The sequence below is a fragment of the Chlamydotis macqueenii genome, chromosome 1, assembly GCF_036417535.1.
Source record: "Chlamydotis macqueenii isolate bChlMac1 chromosome 1, bChlMac1.mat, whole genome shotgun sequence".
Lineage (NCBI taxonomy): Eukaryota > Metazoa > Chordata > Aves > Otidiformes > Otididae > Chlamydotis > Chlamydotis macqueenii.
Window position 1 is genome coordinate 193986033 of NC_141556.1, and position 22993 is coordinate 194009025.

General features: G+C 38.8%; 1 protein-coding gene across 2 annotated transcripts in view; it reads right to left on the minus strand.

Annotated features, from left to right (window-relative positions):
- Positions 1 to 7245: 7245 nt before the first annotated feature.
- Positions 7246 to 22993, minus strand: part of WASF3 (WASP family member 3) — a 70737-nt gene continuing 54989 nt past the window's right edge. Inside the window, exons 6-10 of one of the 2 annotated variants that reach the window (XM_086739477.1) lie at positions 21383 to 21500; positions 13550 to 13716; positions 12423 to 12686; positions 10424 to 10794; positions 7246 to 9697 (exon numbers count right to left, since the gene is read on the minus strand). In XM_086739477.1, coding sequence (XP_086595603.1) covers positions 9540 to 9697; positions 10424 to 10794; positions 12423 to 12686; positions 13550 to 13716; positions 21383 to 21500 — 1078 coding nt within the window. In that variant the 3' untranslated portion in view covers positions 7246 to 9539. Of the gene's footprint in view, positions 9698 to 10423; positions 10795 to 12422; positions 12687 to 13549; positions 13717 to 15537; positions 15714 to 21382; positions 21501 to 22993 lie in introns of both variants that reach the window. The other variant, XM_086739478.1, reaches the window with a different exon arrangement.

Sequence of the window (22993 nt, forward strand, 5' to 3'; positions counted from 1 at the left end):
AGCTCTGGAGAAGGCGCCTGTTGAGGCTGCTGCACAGGCTGCGTAGGAGATGCTGCCAGAAACACTGCCTCGTTAGCAAAGATTCTTTGTCAGCTACCAACACTTTGCCAGCCGTGCAGCACACCAAAGATACTGGCGTTTCCCTCTCCCTTTGAGCTAAGCAATACACGATGTGGAGGGATGGGAACGGCAGTGGACAAGAGGGAGCGAGGGTGGCCAGGAAGGGTGAACAACCATGAGGACAGACCTGTTTGGCTGCCAGGTGGAAATCACAGCTGCTCTTTAGGCATTGTCCATACCAGTATTTTAGTTTAGATCAAAAGCACTTTTGAAGCACATCTGCTCATTCCCACGTGCCATGCTTTAATCCACGGCGTGGAGCAGCACAAGAATTCAATTCCTCCCAGACACAGCTAAGCGGGAGACTGGCTCTGGCCGCGGCAGCAGGTGTTTATTTGGCAGGAAGCAGAACTCCTGAAACCCAGCTGGTGCTCACCAGCGCCCACTGCTCTCTGGCTCACACTCGCTCCCTTTGAGGTCCACGTCTGAGTAACACGGACACGGTCTGACCAACGAGTTGACATCATGGCTGTTTAGGCTGCAGTTTGGCCTATTTCCAGTAAAGGACTTGTCACCCATAGATCGCAAAGCAACCCCAGTAGATGGTAAGTACCATTATCAGGGACTCTCCTTGCCTTTGCCTCTCTAGTTTGGGCACCAGATGGAAAAACTGAGGCATGAAGTCTGACGAGGTGAGACAGTCCCCATGTCATCTATCTCAAGATCTAGAACTTTCAAGTTCTATGTTATTTTCTTTAACTTCCGTGCTAACAAATTAATGGTGTCTCCGATAACTTCAGCTCTGTCCTGCCAAGACCACTGATGCTCTCTGAGGGAAAGTTTGCTCTTTCAACCCCGCTACTCCTCCATTTCACTCCACATACGCTTCCTGGGCCAACAATTTTTTCTACATCCTTTCTACAGCACTGGGATCCCTGCTGGCATTCGAACAGATGGGTGAGAATAAACAGTTGCTGCCCCAAACTCAGAGAGAAGCAATACCTGCAGCAGGCTGCCAATTACAGCAACTGTGCAAAGCTCACATCTGGAAGCCTTAAAATAAAGCTGCACTTTAGAAGCTTGCTTTACCCACACGTTCCTTAAATATCCTACCTCCCTGAATATTCATGTTTGGCTTTCTGAGCAGAAGACATTCCCAGTTGACTAGACTTCTTTAATAATTCTTGTATGAATGAATTTTTAAAAAGATCTGCTTCCTATTTAAATGTCAACTTAAGTCTACTTATCCTAATCAGGTATCGAGGCCAGCAGCCCTGCCAGCGCTGTTTGTACTCCCATGTCTCCTCTGATCAGTGAAGGAAATAAAAGCTGAAGCAGGCAGATGGCTGAATTGAAGAGAAAGATCATTACATGCCGCAGCTGATAAGGTGAAGAGGGTAAAACAGATAAGGTGATCTTCAGGGAGAAGGTTAAAACTTAGCCTCACCATGCAGAGGGTGTTTCCGTAAGGAGATAAAATAAAACAAATACAAAGAGAAGTATAATCAATTATTCACCGGGATATCTTTGTGCTATTGTTCAGCACAGCAAAAATCCTGGCCTTTCTCTTCTGCCCCATCTCTGTCCTAAAAATCTCTATTTTCCTACCTCCCATTTAAGAGACAGACGAATGCCACAGACCTGTGGTGTTATTCTCTCCATTTAAGTGAGGCATCCTATACTGTACAATTCAGTATATTTTAACTAGGTTTGAAAAATCCCTAAAGTGAGGATTTATTCTCTCTTTTGGCAAAGTACAACATAAATTTATCATGCCATATAAATAATTTATATAAATTCTAGAAACATAGCAAGGAATATAGGTCAGGAAGGGCATCACAGGATAGAGCATCCCTTACTTAGAGCATGTGGTAGACCTAAATTCAATTTCCTAGACAGACTATGTCAACTTAAAGGATGAAGATGGCTCTTGAATAATTTAAAAAGTGAAGGGTGGACTTGACAATCACTGGGGGTTTGGAAGAGAATACAGAGGATGAACAAAAATGAGATAACGAGGCTTTTTTCAGGTAAGAATTTGTCTGATGGAAGTCAGTTGGGTACAAGGCAGCTGTCTTGCTTATCTTTCTTAAAAGATTTGTGAAATGTCACAATGGTGGTTTTCAAGAGTTACAGCAAATCGGTGACTGGTTACTGGAAGAAGCAACGAGCCAGCAGGATCCGTATATTTTAAAGTAAACTCCAAATGCCCCTGGGAACCATTGACATTTATAGATAACCAAGATCTGGTTATGTGTCAGAATTTCAATGTACACACTGAAACACAGCACTGCATGCAGTACATACCTTCATGTTCTCTTGTCACAACCAGATTAAATATTTTTATGTACTTACACAATAGATCTTCACAGCAATCCTTAAAAGTTCATTAACTACAGCAGGCAAAACTTCTCAACCTTTGCTAAAGAGAAACGTGCCATAAACAGAAATCATATAGAAATAAATTTAAGAGGAAGCTTTTACAGACAGTCTAGAAAATGTTACTGCGGTAGTCATTCTGAAAATATGAAATGAAAGAAAATCCTTCTTCCTCCAATAAGGAAATAGCTTTCACAACATAATCACAGAATCACAGAATAATTTGGGTTGGAAGGGACCTTTTAAAGGCCATCTAGTCCAACCCCCCTGCAAGGAGCAGGGACATCTCCAACCAGATCAGGTTGCTCAGAGCCCCATCCGACCTGGCCTTGAATGGTTCCAGGGATGGGGCATCCACCACCTCTCTGGGCAACCTGTTCCAGTGTTCCACCACCCTCAGTGTAAAACATGTCCAGTCTGAATCTACCTCCCTCTATTTTAAAACCATTTCCCCTTGTCCTGTCACAACAGGCCCTGCTGAATAGTTTCTCCCCATCTTTCCTGTAGGCCCCCTTTAGGCCCTGGAAGACCGCTATAAGGTCTCCCCAGAGCCTCCTCTTCTCCAGGCTGAACAGCCCCAGCTCTCTCAGCCTGTCCTCATAGGAGAGGTGCTCCAGCTCTCTGATCATCTTCATGGCCCTCCTCTGGACTCACTCCACTGGTCCATGGCAATTGGAAGCAGTTTAGCCAGCTGTGTGAGGGCACCCTAAGAAAAAAAGTTTTAGGAACTATGCTAAATTTGGAAGGAAACCCGAACAGAACAGGCAAATGAACCAATACAGGTGTAGCTGAAAACAGCACAAAACCAGACCAGAGAAAAGAAGTACACACAAATCTGAAAGAATGTTGCAAGCAAGTTAAAGTGAGATCTCACATGGCTAGAAAGAGCAGTAAGTATGGAAATATTCAAGTTTCATCACTACGCTAAGCTTATGGTAAACAATCCTGCTACTACCATCCTCCTCTGTGGAAAAAGGCCCCGTACCTGTAAGCGGCACCCCTCATAACACCCACTGCTACCAGCAGTCACAGAACAAGAATCCGTTCAAGGGAGAGAAACCGGCCAACCAACCAAACTGAACTCCTGCTAACGCAGTGAATGGGAAAATCCTTGGCTGGTAACATGCAAACTACTTATGAAAAACCAGAACGAAGAGATTCATAAGGATGCAGAGGGACAGGCTGCAGGTGAAAATCAGCACCGGGCTATTGACTTCAGAAAAGTGAAGGCATTTTTACAACAGCTGGGGACTGCACTCAGCTGGTAAGGGTGACAAGCAATGGGTACAGGCCATTCAGCACATCAGAGAAAGGTAAGTGGCAAGGGACTAGGAAGTTAAATTTGCTAGAGAAATAGAATGTTAACAGCAGGATTACTCAGAAAAGTGAATAAAGAATGCATCAGCCCAATTTTAAAGAAAAAAAAAATGAGAACAGTTGAGTTCTGCCATCTCCTTGAGTATAGTTGGTAGGACTTCTGTTTAGGGTTCCTCTGCAAGACAGACGGGACAGAGTGCCCAATATTAACTGGTCTTAGGGTAACTTTGTCAGATTCCCAACACCCTCTCCCTTCCTTTAACCTACCCTGCATTGACAATGTGAGTGACTGCTGAACAGGGCAACCAGTTTTCACACACTATGACAGCATGTGAGCAATTGAAAACGCTGGGTGACTTGGAAAGGCAACACATGTAAGCCAAGCTGTTGAGATATCTCAGAAGCAGTTGTCTTCAGCTCTAATCTCCTCCCACCAAGAGAAAAGCACAGAAGTACTCCCTGACCTGGCTAATCAAGTAAGAACTTCTCTGTTTATCTGCAGCAATGAGAATTAATCTCCAAGAGACTACTATATTTAGCTAAGAATCTCTTAAGAGCTAAAGCCCGGTTCAGCACAAACGTGTAAGACTACCTTCCACATGGAGGAGCACACACCTCTGTCACCTAGATGAGAACACATTTCTCCATAAAAACCTACAGATATTTGACAGTATACGAAAAACCACTCCTTGCCTCCACCCATTACCAGAAAATCAAAATATGAGATTCCTTCTCTCTGTTTCATACTTAAAGGACTTTTTTTTTCCAGTGTTCCCATTCTTTCTATTTACCTCTAATGAAAGACGATGTTTGACTGGAAACCTACAGTCCTTCCAGAATTCCCACACTTCATAGAATAGTTTGGGTTGGAAGGGACCTTTAAAGGTCATCTAGTCCAACCCCCCCTGCAAGGAGCAGGGACATCTCCAACCAGATCAGGTTGCTCAGAGCCCCATCCAACCTGGCCTTGAATGGTTCCAGGGATGGGGCATCCATCACCTCTCTGGGCAACCTGTGCCAGTGTTCTACCACCCTCATTGTAAAAAATTGAAATTGCATGAATCTGTGTCCCTCTATTTTAAAACCATTTCCCCTTGTCCTGTCACAACAGGCCCTGCTGAAGAGTTTTTCCCTGTCTTTCCTATAGGCCCCCTTTAGGTACTAAAAGATCAGAATAAGGTCTCTCCAAAGCCTCCTCTTCTCCAGGTTGAACAGCCCCAACTCTCTCAGCCTGTCCTCACAGGAGAGGTGCTCCAGCCTTAAAGTCCTTCGGTAACTGGGAAGGCTGTTCAGTGCCAAGCTCAAGTCACTCCCGACTGTTTTGCGGCAGATACCAGGGCCTGAAAGATTCCAGCATCTAGGATCATCATTTATTTTCATTCCCCATACAGCACTAGCCACACTGACAACGCTGACGTATGTGAATACAGAGTTGCCTCAAGACGCTGCAAATCCTTGGACTTGTGTGTGCACGTGTATGTGCTGGTGTCAGGAACACCTCAAACTCAGAATTAAGAGCCCACATTTACTGCCCCCCCACAGGGCAAGAAACGTTCCCTAGAGCAGACTACATCAGGTTAGATTTGGTTTGTTGGTTTTTCAGGAGGAAAAAGGGTAATGTCATCTTAAAAAAAAAAAAAAATCACTGTCAATGTCATCTTTGGATAAGCTGTGCTAATATTTATTTTATTCTGCTGCTAGGAAATAGTACCTCAGCTGAAGACTGAATTTGTGAAACTTCAGCTTCCAGTCACAAGGACCTAATGAAATTTTAATTATCATCAGGTTTATATTCTGTTCAGCTTACAGTGAGATTTTAAACATTTTCAGAAGTTACACATTTCCTGTATCCTTAAGGGTGTTGTTTCAAGTGGAAGCAAACACCTCTTCATTATTAAAACAACGCCTGGCACACCAGAGATAGCATACCTGCAAAATACATGACAAGAATCTCTTTCTCAAAGAGTCATTTCCCTTTCTCCCAACTTCACTTGCATACCACAAACGAGCTCAATTTTGAATAGTATGCACCTCAGTTACAATGAAGATTTGTTTTCTTCTTCACGCATTTCATCTTAGTACAGAGAAATCTGAAATATCTAAAAATCAAACTGATGTCAGTTTGGTCACAGGGAAAAATTTTTAAACGTTCAAAAGACAACCATAAAAGCTGTAGAGGCAGTAGCTGAGTGATCAGCAGTCCTCATTCGAACCCCAACTGATAAATGAGCAGTTATAAATGCTTTACTAAAACAGCCTTTGAACCAAACTACAAGTTCACATTTCAGTTTCTAATTAGAACTGCTGTCTTTGCTGTAAATTACCTGAATTAAGTTCAAATCAAAGATGGATAATTTCAGCAAAAGAAGAAACAAGTGCTAGAGGGACTAGAATTTGCAGTTAAATGGAGTAAAGATTAATTTATTTTCCCAGGGAACAACGAAGTCTAAGACGCATAAACAAATCTGTTTCGCTTACAATTAGGCTAGTATATTACACAACTGGTTTATCTAAGTTCTCCCCAGTATGATGAAAAGCCTCTCCTGTTACCATATCAGGTTTTAACCTGATTACAATTAAAAGATTAAATTAAAAACATTTTTCTAGTAAGCACATGAGTTTGCACTTTGCAATATTGTGCTTGGTGTCATTAACCCACAAAGACTCTTTTTTATTAGAATCATAGAATCACAGACTCATAGAATGGTTTGGGTTGGAAGGGACCTTCAAAGATCACCTAGTCCAACTCCCCTGCAAGGAGCAGGGACATCTCCAACCAGATCAGGTTGCTCAGAGCCCCGTCCAACCTGGCCTTGAATGTTTCCAGGGATGGGGCTTCCACCACCTCTCTGGGCAACCTGTGCCAGTGTTCTACAACCCTCAGTGTAAAAAATTTTTTCCTAATATCTAATCTAAATCTACCTCCCTCTATTTTAAAATCGTTACCCCTCGTCTTATCACAACAGGCCCTACTGAAGAGTTTTTCCCCATCTTTCCTGTAGGCCCCCTTGAGGTACTGGAAGACCGCTATCAGGTCTCCCCGGAGCCTCCTCTTGTCCAGGCTGAACAGCCCCAACTCTCCTGTCCTCAAAGGAGAAGTGTTCCAGCCCTCTGGTCATCTTTGTGGCCCTCCTCTGGACCCTCTCCAACTGGTTTATTAAAAATTGGGGAAGGGGACTGGCTAATACAAGTCATACATTCTGCTCTGTTCTTCTGCCTACAGGGAAATTAATACCTGTTTACACCAGTCAAGAACTTCATCTTAGAGCTTGACTCAAGGTTGCAAAAGAACACAGAAGTATGCATGTTAGGAGAAGCAGCAGGACCTTAAAGGAGTCTGGTTTTGCAGAGTCCAGCCTCCATCCCAGTAAAATCGTGGTTCCTGGGATCATAGAATTTGGAAGCCTTACATTTTCATTTCCTTTATTTACTGATAAGCAATAAAGATTGATCGCAACATCATACTAATCTAAGGAAAGACAAACAGGCTCAAAAGTGAGATTTTATTCATATTTGTTACTTATTCACAACCCAAAGTATGATAAAACTGATAAAAACAGCCTAGAATAATGTTAGTTTACATCACTAAACTCAATTCACATTTTATTAATAAAATACCGAAACGAAATGACAACATTGCAGGTTCAGAAAAACAGGTTGGCTACTATGACTGAAAAATCTACACTACCTTGACTGGTCACAACTGACTGCTTGTTCAAAGTTTATAATTTAAAATTAACATAACTTATAAAATTTCAGACACACCCAACTTCTGTGCTCATAAAATAGGTCTTCTGTCATATCAAATTTCAGTAGATTGGAAAGAATTTTCTGCTGAAATATTTTGTATTTCAGCATGTATTAAAAGAATACCGAGAGTATTCGCCTCACCTATACAGCGACGGAACTCTGCCGTCCCAGCTGCGCTTTTAGGCCACCCACCCAAACAATCATTGCAAGCCACTGTGCAAGCACACAGTGATGACCAGAACAAACCATCGACGAAAACCACCATCAGGCTACGGCCTAAATTCTGTTCTCTGTGGTGGACACCCAGTTGCTTATCGTTATGCAGAGACTGGTTGTACTTTATGTGATAAATGGTAACACCAGCACTGAGGCAGCATCGTTACCACTCTACCATGAAGACAGCCACCACAGATTGAAAAATCATATGCAGATTAGACAGCAATGAAGCAGTCAATAGTTTGCATGCAAACATCGTGTCAGACTGTTACATTCTCAGGACTAAAAGTGTTAGTTGTGTAAACACAGGTTAGGTAATTATCTTCCATTTCTCTTCTTATTTTACATACTTTTTTTTAAGAACAGACGGGGCCTCACAGAACAAAGGAGCTTTACCAAATGTTAGACCTGGAATTACACAGACTTCAGCTACAAAGATTAAAACTGTAATCTGGTAAGGAAAGAACTCTTCCCCTGCTATGAATACACCTTTAAAAGCCTCATTAGGCAAAGCAGCAGCCTGACTCTCAGTCCAGAAGAGAGAAAAAAACAAAATGACTTTTTAATACTGTACTGTGGGGGGAAAAAAAAAAAAGGAATTATTTTAAAAGAAAACAGAGACAGCCAAAGCAGACTGTATGGGGAAAGAGAAAACAAGCGTATATATATGGCATAGTACCTAAACAGCCATTAAAACCGTTTTAACTGCCAACATTTTATCAACAGGATGTACTGGGAAAGAAATACATTCAAAATAATAGTAGTTTTGAGTAAACGTGCTACAGGAAAGAGAAAACAATCTGTCATAACTATACATGTACAGATCAACAACAACAAAACTTATTTACAGACATTTATACCGAGAGGCATAAAGACCAAGTTTAATACTTGTGAAATGTATCCGACTGCTAGATCTGGACTGACAAATGTTTTAATATTTAGGAATAACAGAGTAAGGTTTCTACACTGCAATAACCGTATGGCTTCAATCAGGTCTATCCTGAAGTCTTTGCATCTAGGTGATCTAGAAAACTGAAAAGCTCTTCAGATTTTTTAACTTTCATTTGTAACATGGATGTGCTTCCGCTACCTTCCTGAGACTCCACTCGACAAGCAGCCAGCAACCTAGAGCTGGTACTGTTACGAACTTATCCAGTCTCCCCGCAAAATCTTAATTTTGGATCATGTGGATTCATTCTTCAAAGTATGTATTTCATCATCTGCTACATTTTTAAGATAAAAAGATTATATAAAATCAATTCTGTATGAAAAAAACCTAGGCCCAGAATTGTTAAAATTAGACTAAGGTGGGCATAATTAGTAACTAATAAAAAAAGTTTAAAGTCTCTTTATGGAACTCGACCTTCACTCAGTGATATAGTTAATTGCCCTCAAAGACGAACAACCAGACCAATTCACAAGTACTGAAGTTTGTTACGTATTAAAAGAATAAGATGTAAAGTCAAAAAAATATATTTTATCCCTTCAAGATCAGAAAAGTAAAATAAAATGCTGGTTCTGTAACAGTGCAACAACTGCAGCATATTTTGTACGCAGCACATGATTTGCTACATTTAGTGGCACTTAAGTATTATGCGGTAAATACTGAAAGTAAGACAAGTTTCTGATCTGCATAAGCATAACCACATCATTATTACCAGAGTTGCTAAGCTACAGCATTCTGAATCGTACCAATTCAATTCTAGCGCTTCCATCACTAGCCTTAATACATGTCAACGTTCTGCTTTACATCTTGGTAAGAAAGCAATCACTGAAGCCAGGTATTTCATGAGCTTGCCACTGGGCTTGGACCACGTTCAATCTGACCAATCGTTCTCGTCAAACTCTGAATCATCATCAGAATCACTGTATTCCACAGCAATGCGTCTTGAAAGGATAGTTGCCACATCATTTCCAACAGGCTCTCGCTTTGCTTCTTGCTCACGTTGCTCCTGCACCTTTTTCAGCTGAATTCCTGTAGAGACAATTACTCTCAGACAAAGTTTTCTGCACAAAAGATTTTAAATTTCATATGGTTATTTGTGGATTTTTTGCATTCTAACAGTATATTCAGGAAGAAGAAAAAGGAAAAAAAAAAAAAGAAATCTTTGGCGTTAGAGAGCCTCCCTAAGCAAGGAAGAGAGAAAGACAAAAGAGACTGGAATTCATCCTCAGAGACTAAATGCTTCTAGACTTCTAAAACTGCCAACAATATGTTAAAACTAAATACTCAAGACTGTACAGGTCCTTTTGATCTGAAGATAAAAATTTTCATAATCGTATCTGGAAATGCCATTAGACCCACGGTTCCATATCGCGAGCCGAGTCAGGAACAGCCCCTTGTCACTGGTTAAAAATCAGTGGACCGAAGTCTGGTGTTGGGTAACTCAGTTCTGAACAGAACCAAACATCCATGTACACATACTGGCTACTGTACATAATGAACACAAGTATTGTTTTAATTTTATTATGTCCACACAAACACTAGAGTGTATTTAACAAAGCTGCACATCTTGGAACATTAGGCTTCACAAAAAAAGATCCAAAGTGAGGGCTGACCAACGTGAGAACAGGTGTGTGGTCCCCGTGGTTAACCAGTCTCTCAATGACCTTCTGCTCAGTTGGGAACAGAAGCCATGAATTGGAAAACACAGTGGTTTCACTGAAAAAAAGGAATAGCTAAAACTCAGCGTCCACTTACCCATTCGAATGGCAGCGAGAAGATCGCTCCGTGCATCGCTTATTGGTGGCTGTGCAGGTTCATGGCGTTTTGCTTCCGCAGCTGGAGGAGCATGCATTGGGGAGGAAGAGAGGGACGAACCTGTAGCAGGAGGGCCTGGAGGGGGAGGAGGTGGGCCGGGAGGAGGAGGAGCAGTGACAACAAGCCCACTAGAAGGAGGAGGATGAGTAACTGCATATGTAGAGCCAGTCACCAGTCCAGAATGGGAAGGTGGCACGGGAAGCTGAAGGGGACTAACAAATGCAGTTTGTGCTGAAGGAATCATAGGGGGAGGAGGAGGAGGGGGAGGACCTGTAGGATTGTAATAATCCACCATCTGAGCTGGAAGCATCCTATATAAAACAGAACAAAAACATTTAATGTATTGAAAGTTAGGACTCATAGAATCATCACCCCTTAATCTGCTCTCATCCAACCTCAGCTACAACAAAAATCAAAAGGAATTTAAACTGGTGAGTTAAATATGCAAGCAGTCATAAACATAAGAATTGTGAAATATTGATAATACACTGAGATTTAAGGCAGATGACAAAGTTAAAGGCAGTGTCCTTTCAGCACTCCATAAAGTGAGATTTTATCTTAATTCTCTTGCCTAATTAATTATAAAGCTGTATTTGTTACTGTGAGCATATTAAGTACAACGCCTATGATGAAGGATGGATCAAGAAAACTGCAGACTACACATATCACTTATATAGAAGACCAAGTAGTAGAACAAATATTAAGAGATAACAGAAGACATGGGCATGAAGGACAATGAAAAGTATGATTGGAAAGATGTACCCAAAGGTATATCATGCATCTCATGTGCTGCTTTAATCAAGTTTATCAATTTAAATATTATTTAATTAAATTGATACACTTGAGTGATACTTTACAGAGGAGGAACAGGCTGATTTCTTTGTTAAAATGTCGTTAAAAGAATTCTTAAGTAGAAAAAAATGGGAATTAATATAAGAGTTATGAACTAGGTAAATAACTAGATGTAGGAGACAGGAGTTGCAGGCAAGTCACTGATGACATTCAGCGACACATGTCAATGTATGACAACTGCGATACACTGACAATGGTCATGTACCTGGGGACTAAGCACAAGTATTTCTGTTATAAACTGGAAATAACAGAGAAAATGCAGGTTGGAACAGTCACAGCAGTCATAGCATAACTGAGTCATCTACAGCATGATACAGTCATGAATGGGGCAAATGCTACCCCAGGGTGCACTAAGTGAGACTGAAAAACCTGGGCTTGCTTAGTTTAAAATGACACAGGCAAGAATGAATACAACTTTCCGGGGGCTACAGCGTGAAAGTTTAAACTATTTAAGCAAAAGAACAAACAGGCACAGACTGCTTAGAAAACAGATGTTTTCTTGCTACCAGAAGGCCAGCACTCCGGAGCAAGCCTTCCTTCAGAATGCATTCAGGGAAAATATCCACACAGGAGTCTGATGAATTCATATATTGAATTATGGAGTTGTCTGTGGCAGTAGGGAACCTGAGTCTGTGTCTGAGGAGACCCCTTCCAATTCTGTCATAAGCTCCTTTAAAAAGTCACTTCCGGGATGCAACATGGGGACTGCCACATTGGACATATTCAGTGATACTTCCTCTGCACCTCCTGAAGTTTAAAATACTACGCAAATTATGCTGTAACTATTTTCCACTTTAAAGGAAAATGATCCCCTTTTTAATATTATATTAGGCACCCTTAATATTTTACAAGCATATTGATTTCACCACATTCAATGCACAGTTCTTTATTCCTGCTTTCACCATTTCTTCACTTAAATTCAGTTCGTACACAGAAGTTAAACCAATCTTTTTCTGTCCTCCCCAGGGAGATAACTAATGTATTTGGCATCTTTTTGTGAGTATGCATTATGTGTTACGATGGTTATGCAAAACATGCACCCCTCTAGTTTTGTCAAGAATCCACTGGAATAAATCAGGAGTTTTACCCATATTCTGCTGGTACCACAGGTACTGAGCTATGCTGGCCATCTGAAGGCTGGGGTGGAGGTGGAGGTGGTTGCTGAGGTCTGTTTAAAGTAGCGTGTCGTACAGTGGTGGAAGGTGGTCTGTATTCATGCTCATGGCTTTGGGATGCTGCCATGTACTGCGGACCATCTCCTGCTCCATATGAAGGCATTGCTATCTGCTGATGGAGGGAATGATTCGGAGTAGCAGGATAAGAATAATCTGTAACATCAGATGCATGGGACCTAAAATTAAAGTAAATGGATGAAGAAGAACAGATTATGTGAGTGTAACAGGGTATTATCTAAATAGCTGAAAATAAAAGCTAAAAAGAATGCAATCAGAATTATTTTTCTTGCAACAGGACTCTCTGATTATCGAGCATTATTCCCTCATAAGTCCACAGAAAGCACAAGAATAAACGCAACAAAAAATCATGGTTCAGCTTAACACAACTTGGAAATAAATTAGTCTGGTAAGTCAGCATAAAAGGACTGAAATGGAACATTTTCAATACTTCAGCATACTAGCTGCATGCAGAATGTCCTCATATAACATACACTCTAAGACAGACAAAAAAAAATTAGAGCTTTCTGCAGATTTTAGAGTTCTTTAGTAGCCATAAGGTGACATATTGTTTTTGTCAATGATTTTGACAGTCCATTGCTTGAAATGATAATACGTATCGGGCCTGCCTTAAGTTAACAATGGCAGTAGAAAAAGGAAAGCAATACTGCAAGCACTCACAATTATGCAGAAGAATGTGTTTTACCAAAGCAAAGCAAACCAATTCCAAAAGTTAGAAAACGCTTTTTATTTTGTTTGCACAATTAATTTTGCTGGAAAGGCTTAGAGAAACTGGGAAATGTAAATATTAGTTGAGCAGAGAGTTCATAAAGATACAAAGTCTAGGATGCTCTGTCAAATAAGCCCAAGAGAGGGAGCAAAAGGATCTCTTCATCCCATTACTGTAAATAGTTGTTTTAGTAATGAACATTCGTGCAGCCTGGCTTTTAGTGAACACAGAAAACTGATGCACTTATCTGTAAGACTGGAAGCAAGGTAAGCAACAAAAAGCCAGGGCTTTGAGTAAAACAAAACGACAAACCCTTTGGGCATTTTGTCCTCTTTCATGCTTCCTGCCTGTTCCATTTTCTTTGCGTCACTCATGAACTCAATGCCCATTTTCCTTCTCTCCCACTCTTCTTTTCTTGTTCTTACTTTTCTCACATTAATTTGCTGGTTTCTGTTTGGATTCAGCTTGTGTTTCTCTCTCTAAAGTACAATAAGTATAACAAATACATTGTAAATTGCCACAGTCTGGACATTTGGATGTCAATGTTTGATGCGCAAGTCTTACAATTAGCAAACAAAAAGAAATGGGAGCTCTTTTTTAACTTCAGCATTAAAAAAGAATCACAGTATCGCTAAATACACTTTTTTGGGACCTTATTTATAAAACACTGCTCATGCAGTAGCTGTCAGCATAAAAAGGTCTCTGAAACGAGTACTTATCTCTATTTGTACGGGTTTTTATAGCTTGGTTCCTACAGCTAAGACGACCTCAAGATAAAAAATAGAAAGCCTTCTCTCCACCTCCCTCCAGTCACAAAATTAACCCTTCACGCATGTAAAACACAGATTTCTGGAATCCATCACTGATATTTGATTCTACATACATTATAAAATTTGAAAAGCTTATATAAATACAAGATACCTGTCACGCCACAACATCTATATCCAACATAATGATGCATCCTACAATTTCTGCTTAAAAAAAAATCCTACAGATTGCAAATATTACGGATATCTGCAAACAGCCAAATGTATACATTGACGTTGCTGTCAAAAAACAAGTCACTTCAGTATGATTATTTAAAGTCGGGAATCCTGGAAGCAAGGTGTTAAGGCTAGAAAAAGACTCAAAAGGCGTGAAATGCAGAACTCTCGACGAAAAAAATCCACATCTTGCACTTGACAGCTGAACATCAATGTCATTTTACCAGATTTGCCTACGGGAAGCATAGTCTTAATGAAACATTACATACTGACAAACAGGAGACAAAGTTTTGCATTAGAAACTGTAAAAAAAATTAAAATAAAATAGGTGATTAAAAGATTTTAGACAGAAAGAGGAAGTCTGAATGCATTATTGAAACAGCAGTAGCAATTTTCTCTAAATGTTTTGTTGCAATGACTAAGTGATTACTCTTCACAAAGACCAAAATATTACATATACAAAGTTCTGAGTAGATTCTTTTTTTAATTAACCTCCACTGGACAGTGGACTAAAGGTACCAGTCCACACTTCTGCTGTGGTGGCTGCTTCCTCAGTCTAGCCATTCAACAATTTAAACATTAAACTGTCACACACTTTTTCCAGTGATTCTATTTATTCCTAACCTTACTGCCAGCAATTAACCACGACAGACATAGGAAATTAGTAAATGGGAAAAGCCTCTCGTGAGACCAGCTTTGGGGAAAAACTCAGACTTCCATGCACACCAGGAGAAGGTAACTCCCACTGAGCTCAAACAGAATCTCAGACAATGAAGATGAATTCTGCTGTGTGTCTCTAACCAGAGACTTCTGCCATTTCTAGCACTAATGTTGCATCTGGTTTTGCAGCTTGCTTTTTAGACAAATATAACATTGACAAAGCTGAAGTATTCCCCCAGTAAAGCATTCTGTTAGAGGTAAAAGTATATTTGGCTGAGTAGATCACAGAAAAATATTTATTAAGCTATCAGCAGCATAACATACGACAAACTAGACCTGAAGGGAGAGGTACTGACATAATCTACTAGAGGCAGACTTAAATGCTTTTTTAACTACAGCTACTCAAGATCAAACATAAAGCACAAAGCAAACACTTATTTCACTACAGTGTATAACATTATGACAACAAAATGCTCATCTGAAGCTGAGGAAGAAAAAATCATTACAGAATTTGTTATGTTATTTATGCTTTAAAATAATTTTGAGAAAAAAAAACATGCATTGGATGTTTTGTCTATTCTAACTATTCCCATGCTGTAAAAACACCTAATTCTACACACAACTGTGGTATAACAAACAGCTTTGCTGTAAACAGACCTAGTATCTGGGGACAGGGATCCCTCGGAAGATGCTCCATGGTACACACTTTGAGACAACCTGTTGTCAGGTCTAAGCTCTTTGTCATATGCCATCATATTCCATTCCTGGCGTCTGTTCCTGGCTTTTCTAACCTTTTTCACCTCACGGGTGGTGCCATCTATACGCTTTTGCTCCTAATGTTCAAACAAAAGAAATAAAGCATGCAAAGAGAGAAAAAAAGGAAAGGAAAAAAGCTGGTTAAAATGCAGTTAGAGTGCATGAAAATAAGACCAGATTCACAGACGAAGCCAAGTCTCCATTAAATTTCTCTGCACTGAAAATCAGAATATCCCCTTATTCTATGAACCTCATTAGTAGTAAGACTGCAGCTTTGCCCTTCTTCTGGAGGATGCACATGGTAGCATGATATTGACCTACGGTTTTTCTCAATACAGAAATGTGACTGATTTTAAAAGGTAGGAAGTTTAACTTCTGACATCATATGTCATTTATTTAGATCATCCTGAAGTACTTGAAATGTCTTTCTTCTGCAAGTCAATCATATGAGAACATATTATTCAGAGTTATTTTCGTTATTTGTTACGGTCACCATCACCTGAGGCCTATGGAAAAATTAGAGATACTTTCCTATTTCATAGTCTATGTGGAATGAATTTTTTTTTGTTTAACAACTTCTCCCTTCTTAGATCTGATTAACTACCAAAACCCCTCATAGTTTTTCCTCATCATTGTTTCCCATTATCTTAGATAAAAATGAATGACACTAATCCTCTCCGCAATGTATCAGTAATATTCAGGCCAGTAATATAGTACAGTTTGATAGCTTCATGACAAATCAGTCTGTTTATTTTTTAAAAATCTTTCTATACAATTTCTGACCAAATCAATGTCAGTGTTTATCTGTCTGTAAGATCTCCTAATCGTGGAACTCAATGCTTCCACACCTCTGAAATGTTGTCTTCACCTACTTCTGACTACTCAGTATGAATATAAAAACCATATTGGTGCTTCAGTAGAAGAATAAACAAATTGGCTCAATCCAAATGGAGAAGAGAATTTATGCGCTACTCCTTTTCTCAACATTTATGAGGATGTTGGATTTTTTTTTAATTGCCTCTAAAGCCCATTCTTAGAATACTAATTCATGTTAAACATGTTTTATCTATTAATAAGTCAGTATGAGGCTTTCAGTTGCTACAAAAATAGGTTATCAGGAAATAATTATATTGATGTTCTGAGAATGCAGTCATATTCATTTGTATTTAGAGAAGAGTTTGGGAAAATGCTGATATGGAAGCATTTTACTGTGTAATCTCTACCTTCAAATTTAAGGGTAATAGTTGGAAAGCCAGTCTCACCAAAAAGAAAAAAGGTACATCACAGTGAGCATAGGTATTTTACTCCAGCTACCACAGAGCACTGAGTAAATAATTCTAAAACAATGTATTTGTCATTATACAACGAACAAAAAATCCATCAAATAGCTTGCTTGCCCTTGTTTTGGATCTCTAGCTTGTTCATGCATGTCCGTATGAGGGACCTGCTGATTTGCATCTGCTAACACTAAGACGGACAGAGAAAAGTCTTTTTGAAGTTCAACATCCAAATGTTCCAACGCCACTTGCTCATTCCTGGCCCCTGCAGTGAGTAGATTTTTGATCTGATTCATGCTAAGTAAAGATCATCACCTTGGTTCTTAATTACTTCCTACAAAATCTCTTCCTCCCCAAACTTTTTAGAATCATATCCTTTTTTATCCAGGTTATGCAAGGCTTTACTTTCTTAAAACTACTTCTTCATATGAAAATTTCCCAAAACAGGAACTGGAGCAGAAGGGAGACAGATTCAGTCATGCTTTATTTAAATACATAAAGTTTCGCTGATTACCATGGTTGAATATGTGCCTGTCAAAGGCTTTACATCTTTTTCATTTGATTGCTGCAAAACTTAATTTGTTTTAATTTGTGACCTTTATCCTGGTTCATTTATTAAGATTTTGTTACTAATTCATGCAAGATTTGAGAGGAAACTACAAGCAAGCCTTTTAGTTAATTGAAAATATGCTTTAGATTTCTCTGCTCACAGAATAGTAACTCCATCCTTTAAGGGTCACAGCTCCATACTTCTTGCAAGTTTCTAGATAAAGTAAATATCTACCTTTTGACCAATGTATGATGCTGCTCAAAACCCAGTCATTTTGATACAATTCTTGTACAATCAGGAGTGCTTACATGACTGCTGACATAATCTCCTATTTAAAAGTTTAGTTTTAAAGAGATCACTATGGTTTTTCTTTTATGAAAAAGGTTAACACTTAGGCACGTATAAATAAACAACATAAAATAAACACAAAGGGCAATGACAACAGAATTATAGGGGAGCTGAAGCCTTTCAAAATAACTACAGATAGAAATACTTCTTAGGAAAGTGACATTAAGAAGAGCTACTTCCTTTAATTGGGAAGCTGTGGCAGACAAGTGGATGCTGTAGGTTAAGCGAGGAAGCAGGTACATCATTCAGCTGTTGGCAGGAAGCGATTTCAGCAAACGCAACAAACATATTGGAGCCCTCAAACAGGGTTAAGTTAATTTTAAGTTTGATATTTGCATCAAGAGTTAGCAAATGGTATTTCAAGCATCTTAATAAAGAATTAGAGCTAGTAACAGAAAGCAGCTTCAGCAAGTGTTTGCAATACTTTAAAAAACTGGGAACATGAGCCTAGACTGTTTTCCTGATTTGACAAATTTACAATATCCTATCAATCACAAGTAATCAAGAATGATTTTTTAAATACAAGCCCTTCAAATTCAAAGATTTCTACTTACTTAAATACCTAATCATTACTCATTAAAAATGGGCAACAAAAAAAAAGTAAAGAACAACTACTTTCCTTTGGTTAATCAACGGTTAACAGCTGGTCTACTACAGTCACTCAATTCAGAATATTACTGATTTTAAAAACAGTCAAAACTAACTTCACTCAACACTTAGGCACTAATCTACTGAGAGTTCGATAGGCAAAAAAAAAAATAAAAAAAAAAAAACCCAGAGGCTACACCACAGATTCTGAAGTTTAAAGATTAAAATTACAGTTTTCTCCAGAGGAGAAGTTCACCTGAAAAAGCCAAATCAGAGGAAGCCTATGCTGGATTTCTTCAGTTAAACTGAATACAGAAACAATAAATAATTATATTTGAGGGCAGGAAAATTAAACTCTTCACAAACCTGCCGCTGCAGCAACAGCTCAAGCGTTTAAGGCAAATTACCAAAATAATACTGGAAAACTGATTCTCTGGTACGCACAGGCTTCACGAACTACCTGAAAAACTGATGCTAAAAACCAGGTATATTCGGTCAGCTGAGTAGGACTCCATTTGGACATCTGGTTTGTAATTGCTAAACAATACACATCTATTTCATCTGCGCACTTTCTCAACAACTTCTGTATGTTGTACAAATTGTGTAAAGAATTCTCACTCAGTAGATTCAAAACACAACTTCAGCCACAAAACTGTTAATAGATGCTCTGGATTCATTCCTGGTCACTGCTATCAAAAGGACAAGAACAAAAGAAAATTACAGCCTTAAGGAACCTGTGGATCAAACGATGCCTCTCACCCAAACTCTCCAGCTCTCTAAAAGTTCCAGATGATAAAAAGCTCATCTGCACACCAGCTTCTGGAAAGCTAAAAATCAGATTTCTTTCTGTCACAAAGTGACACCTATCCACCTAAACTCAAATCTGTGCTGCTTTCTTCTTAGTTGGCCTTGTTACGTATTTAATCAAATCAAATAGCACTTCAGCTAGAATTCATCAAGGGGTATTTCTGTGATGTATGGGTATAATCCTACATGACTGGAACTGAGGATATTTTACACGTGGTTAGTAGGGTGTAATAAGACAATTCAAATCCACAAAAAATATAACTTGGATGGAAATAAGTCAGATGCGTTGCCTAAAATACAGTCTAAAAATAAGTTTATATATAAAGTGGTTTTGTAAAAATCTCTCTAAAGCTATTAAAAATTTCAAGTGAGATTGTTACAATTTTTTAAAGCTTTTGTATTTTTTCCTTCTTAATATTAAATCAGAATGAAAAAATTAGCAGTTAATAGTTTCTTTTTATCCCTCTCTCTAGTTAAAAGATCTAAATTTGAAGGGGAAAAGTTGGGAGAAAAAAAAAACCTGAAGGGTGCAATTATCCCTACCTATTTTTCATAAAGAAATACTCAATGATTTTTTTAAAACCCAACTAAACTAGAGAATGTAAGTTGCTTTAATTATTTCCAGTCTTTTAATCAGCTCTGTGACTTATCATACTGAGAATATAGTGGGATTATAACCTTGCATACAGATTTGTTTAAAATTATACAAATAACCAAGTGAATATTTTCCAACACTTTGCTTTAGATAGCAACTTCAATACTGAGATACCTGTCAAAACAGCAAACATTTTTAATTCATACACCTAACAGGAAGACATGACTTATTTCTTCCAGAACTTTAAAATTAAGAATTTATGAAATGTTTTAGTTAAACTAATTCTTCAGTTTTGTTTAAAAATGTTGTAGTCAGAAAGTTCTGTCTAGCAACAGGAACAAGGACTTAATATAATTGTATAAAAACAGAAGAGTAAGGCTTCCCAGTCATGACCTACAATTTGATTTCTAAGCAGGTACCACATGTATTAGCAGATACATACACACGGAGTATAAATATGATGTACATACACAAGTATAGACTAGCATGTATATTCACAGATTAGACATTACGTATACATATGCTGGTATGATACTCACTTACATACACACATGTATAGGTATGTTAATATAGATGATACATATGCATATGTGTACATACACACACGTGTACATATGTGTATGTGTACTGAAAACTAAGCAGCTTCCTTCTATTTCCTCTGAGCAGCCTGTGCCATCTTGTTTGAACTCCATTTATTTTAAGCCCCTTATCTCTCACTGAAAGTATCTAAAAGGGCACCTCCTGCCAGATAAGATAGGCAGTCACTGCTTCAAACTTTTCTTCTTCACTTTTTTTTTTCCAGAATTATCTTCAAAAATTTTAAAGCTCTCTGATTTGATAAAAAAATTGACTGCAAAGAAACTGCAGAAGTAGCAACTAATTTCTTCACTCAAAACTAAAATCCTTTAAGAAAATCTTGACTGCATCAGAATACACATCTTGGATCAAACTGCCGAAGATATTCCAGAAGCATCGAAGACACTTTTCTATGAAAAAGCCTTTTTTGTTGGTTCTAAACTTACAGGAAACAAAGAATATTATTCCTGGAATTAATCTTCTCTTGTTGCTGAACCACAGAATAATTTTGCTGTGTAATTATCATCTTACTAACTTGCAATAGGTGCAGAAAAGTGAAGAGTTACTATCAAGGAAATAAAAACCCCGCAAAATATTTATTTATGGATAAGCTCATGTTTTGCTACAGCAGTTAATGTTGCTGGATAAAGAACTATGAAAATAAATGAAACCATAATTAAAATTCTTTTTTTTTTCCTCCCTAAATCACAGTGTCTTTTTCCAAAGCACAACAGGACCATTCTGCTGAATACTACTAAGCAGATACTGGCAAAGGATTAAGGAAACTATCTTGGAACATAACTACAGTACTCCTAAAATTCAATTTGCCAATTTCTTGAAATAGGCAGTATGAGCTGTAAAACTGAACCAACTGAATCTACAGCCACATACAAAGAGGAATAGTCTTTCCACGCACACAAGCTAAGTGTGACCTAGCAATTTTTATGCCTGGACAACCATACGCAAAACTAATACATACATTTGCTATTACGTTTCTGCTTTTACCTTTTGTCTCCTCTTTTCTTTTCGCTTATCTTCAGTATCTTGTAACATTTTTTCTTTCCAAAGATCAAAAAAATAGGAAGGATCAGTATAGAACTTCAATCCATCTTTCTTATCATCCCTGGAAAAGCAGTAGAAGAAAAGCTATGAAAATATGAATTAGTATCTTTCAAATCAACAAACCTCACCTTTAACAATCATCCAAGCTTCATCTGTTTTGCGTTATAGGATGACAGCATGTCAAGTGTCTTAAATGCCACTCTTAGGAGTTACAGTTTACAACTGGCTTGACTCATGTCAAGAGTTTCAGGAGAAAGGGGTGCAATCCACAGCCTTTTGGGAGGCATGCTGCCAGGTTATCAGATCTCAGCAGGAGCTGACCAGGCCTGCCAGCTCCAATTGGCAGCAGGAGCCAGGGACACCCAGACTAAGAAGCCACCAAAAAGCTATGCTATCAAATCCTAATTTGACCCCATGGCCTGGAAATAGGGAATCTTCTAATATCCTGAACTTCTGGAAAGCAATGGGCACAGGGGGAGTCAACATGGCAAGGCAGTTGGCATGGTCCCAACAGCGCATGATGGCGACCCCAGTCTAGCTTGCTAAACTAGCGCCCTTCAGAGTCCCTTTTGGCTGTGGGGATTTCTTCCTGGGTAAATTTTGATGGTAGCTGAATATTAATTTCTACTAGCAAGATCAAGAGTGATGGAGATCCAGCACTCGGAAGCCTTACAACCACTGGAGCAGGGTACAGAGAGCAGATCTTGTGTACTGTCTGGCCATATGGCCCTAAAACCCTTACTTTTTGTGTGCTAGATCTCCTCACTACAAATATCTAACCTTCTGAAGGAGGTACTGGGGCCAGTCTTCCACTCCTCCAGCTTTGGTCAGACTACAATTTGAAGTTCATTTAAGCTTTGTCCGAGGCAAATACAAATAAATTAAATTCAGCAGATGTAAAAGACTTACCAAGGAACATAATTTAAGTAAATTTCACTAAAATATCCATAATAAGACAGGAATAACAATAAAGGTCACTGACACTGTCACCCAGATACATATTAGGACACAGCTGTGCAGATCAATAACAACTCTTACTAACTGGATGCCTACAAACAAACACCACCATTGTCTGGAGCAGTGTCAAAAAACTTCAGCTACAAATCTAACAATTTTACCTTCCAAGTAAAAGCTCTTAAAAATTAAATACACTGCAAATGCTCCGCTATGTCATTCCTAAAAATATTTCAAATCATTTACTGCAGATTGAATGTCTGCTTTACACAGATACCTCACAATCTAGTACCTCTCAAAAGCTGAAGGACACAGTAAAAACATGTTGTCCACAACCCTTCAGGCAGACAAATTAGACTCATGTCATGAACAACAATAAATTTAGAGGAAACAGGAAAAGAAAACAGGAAACAAAGTCCTACGTGTTGGTCTTTTATTCAACAGGGAAATAAAAGGTAAAGATTGTGTGCGTGTGTGTACACATGTGTATACATTGGAGGGAAGAGGGAGAACAGAGGGAAAGCAAAAGCAACAAATCCAGCTCCCTGGATAAATGAATCAAAGAAAGCAGTTTGGTATATTAGTATATTATTAATTTTC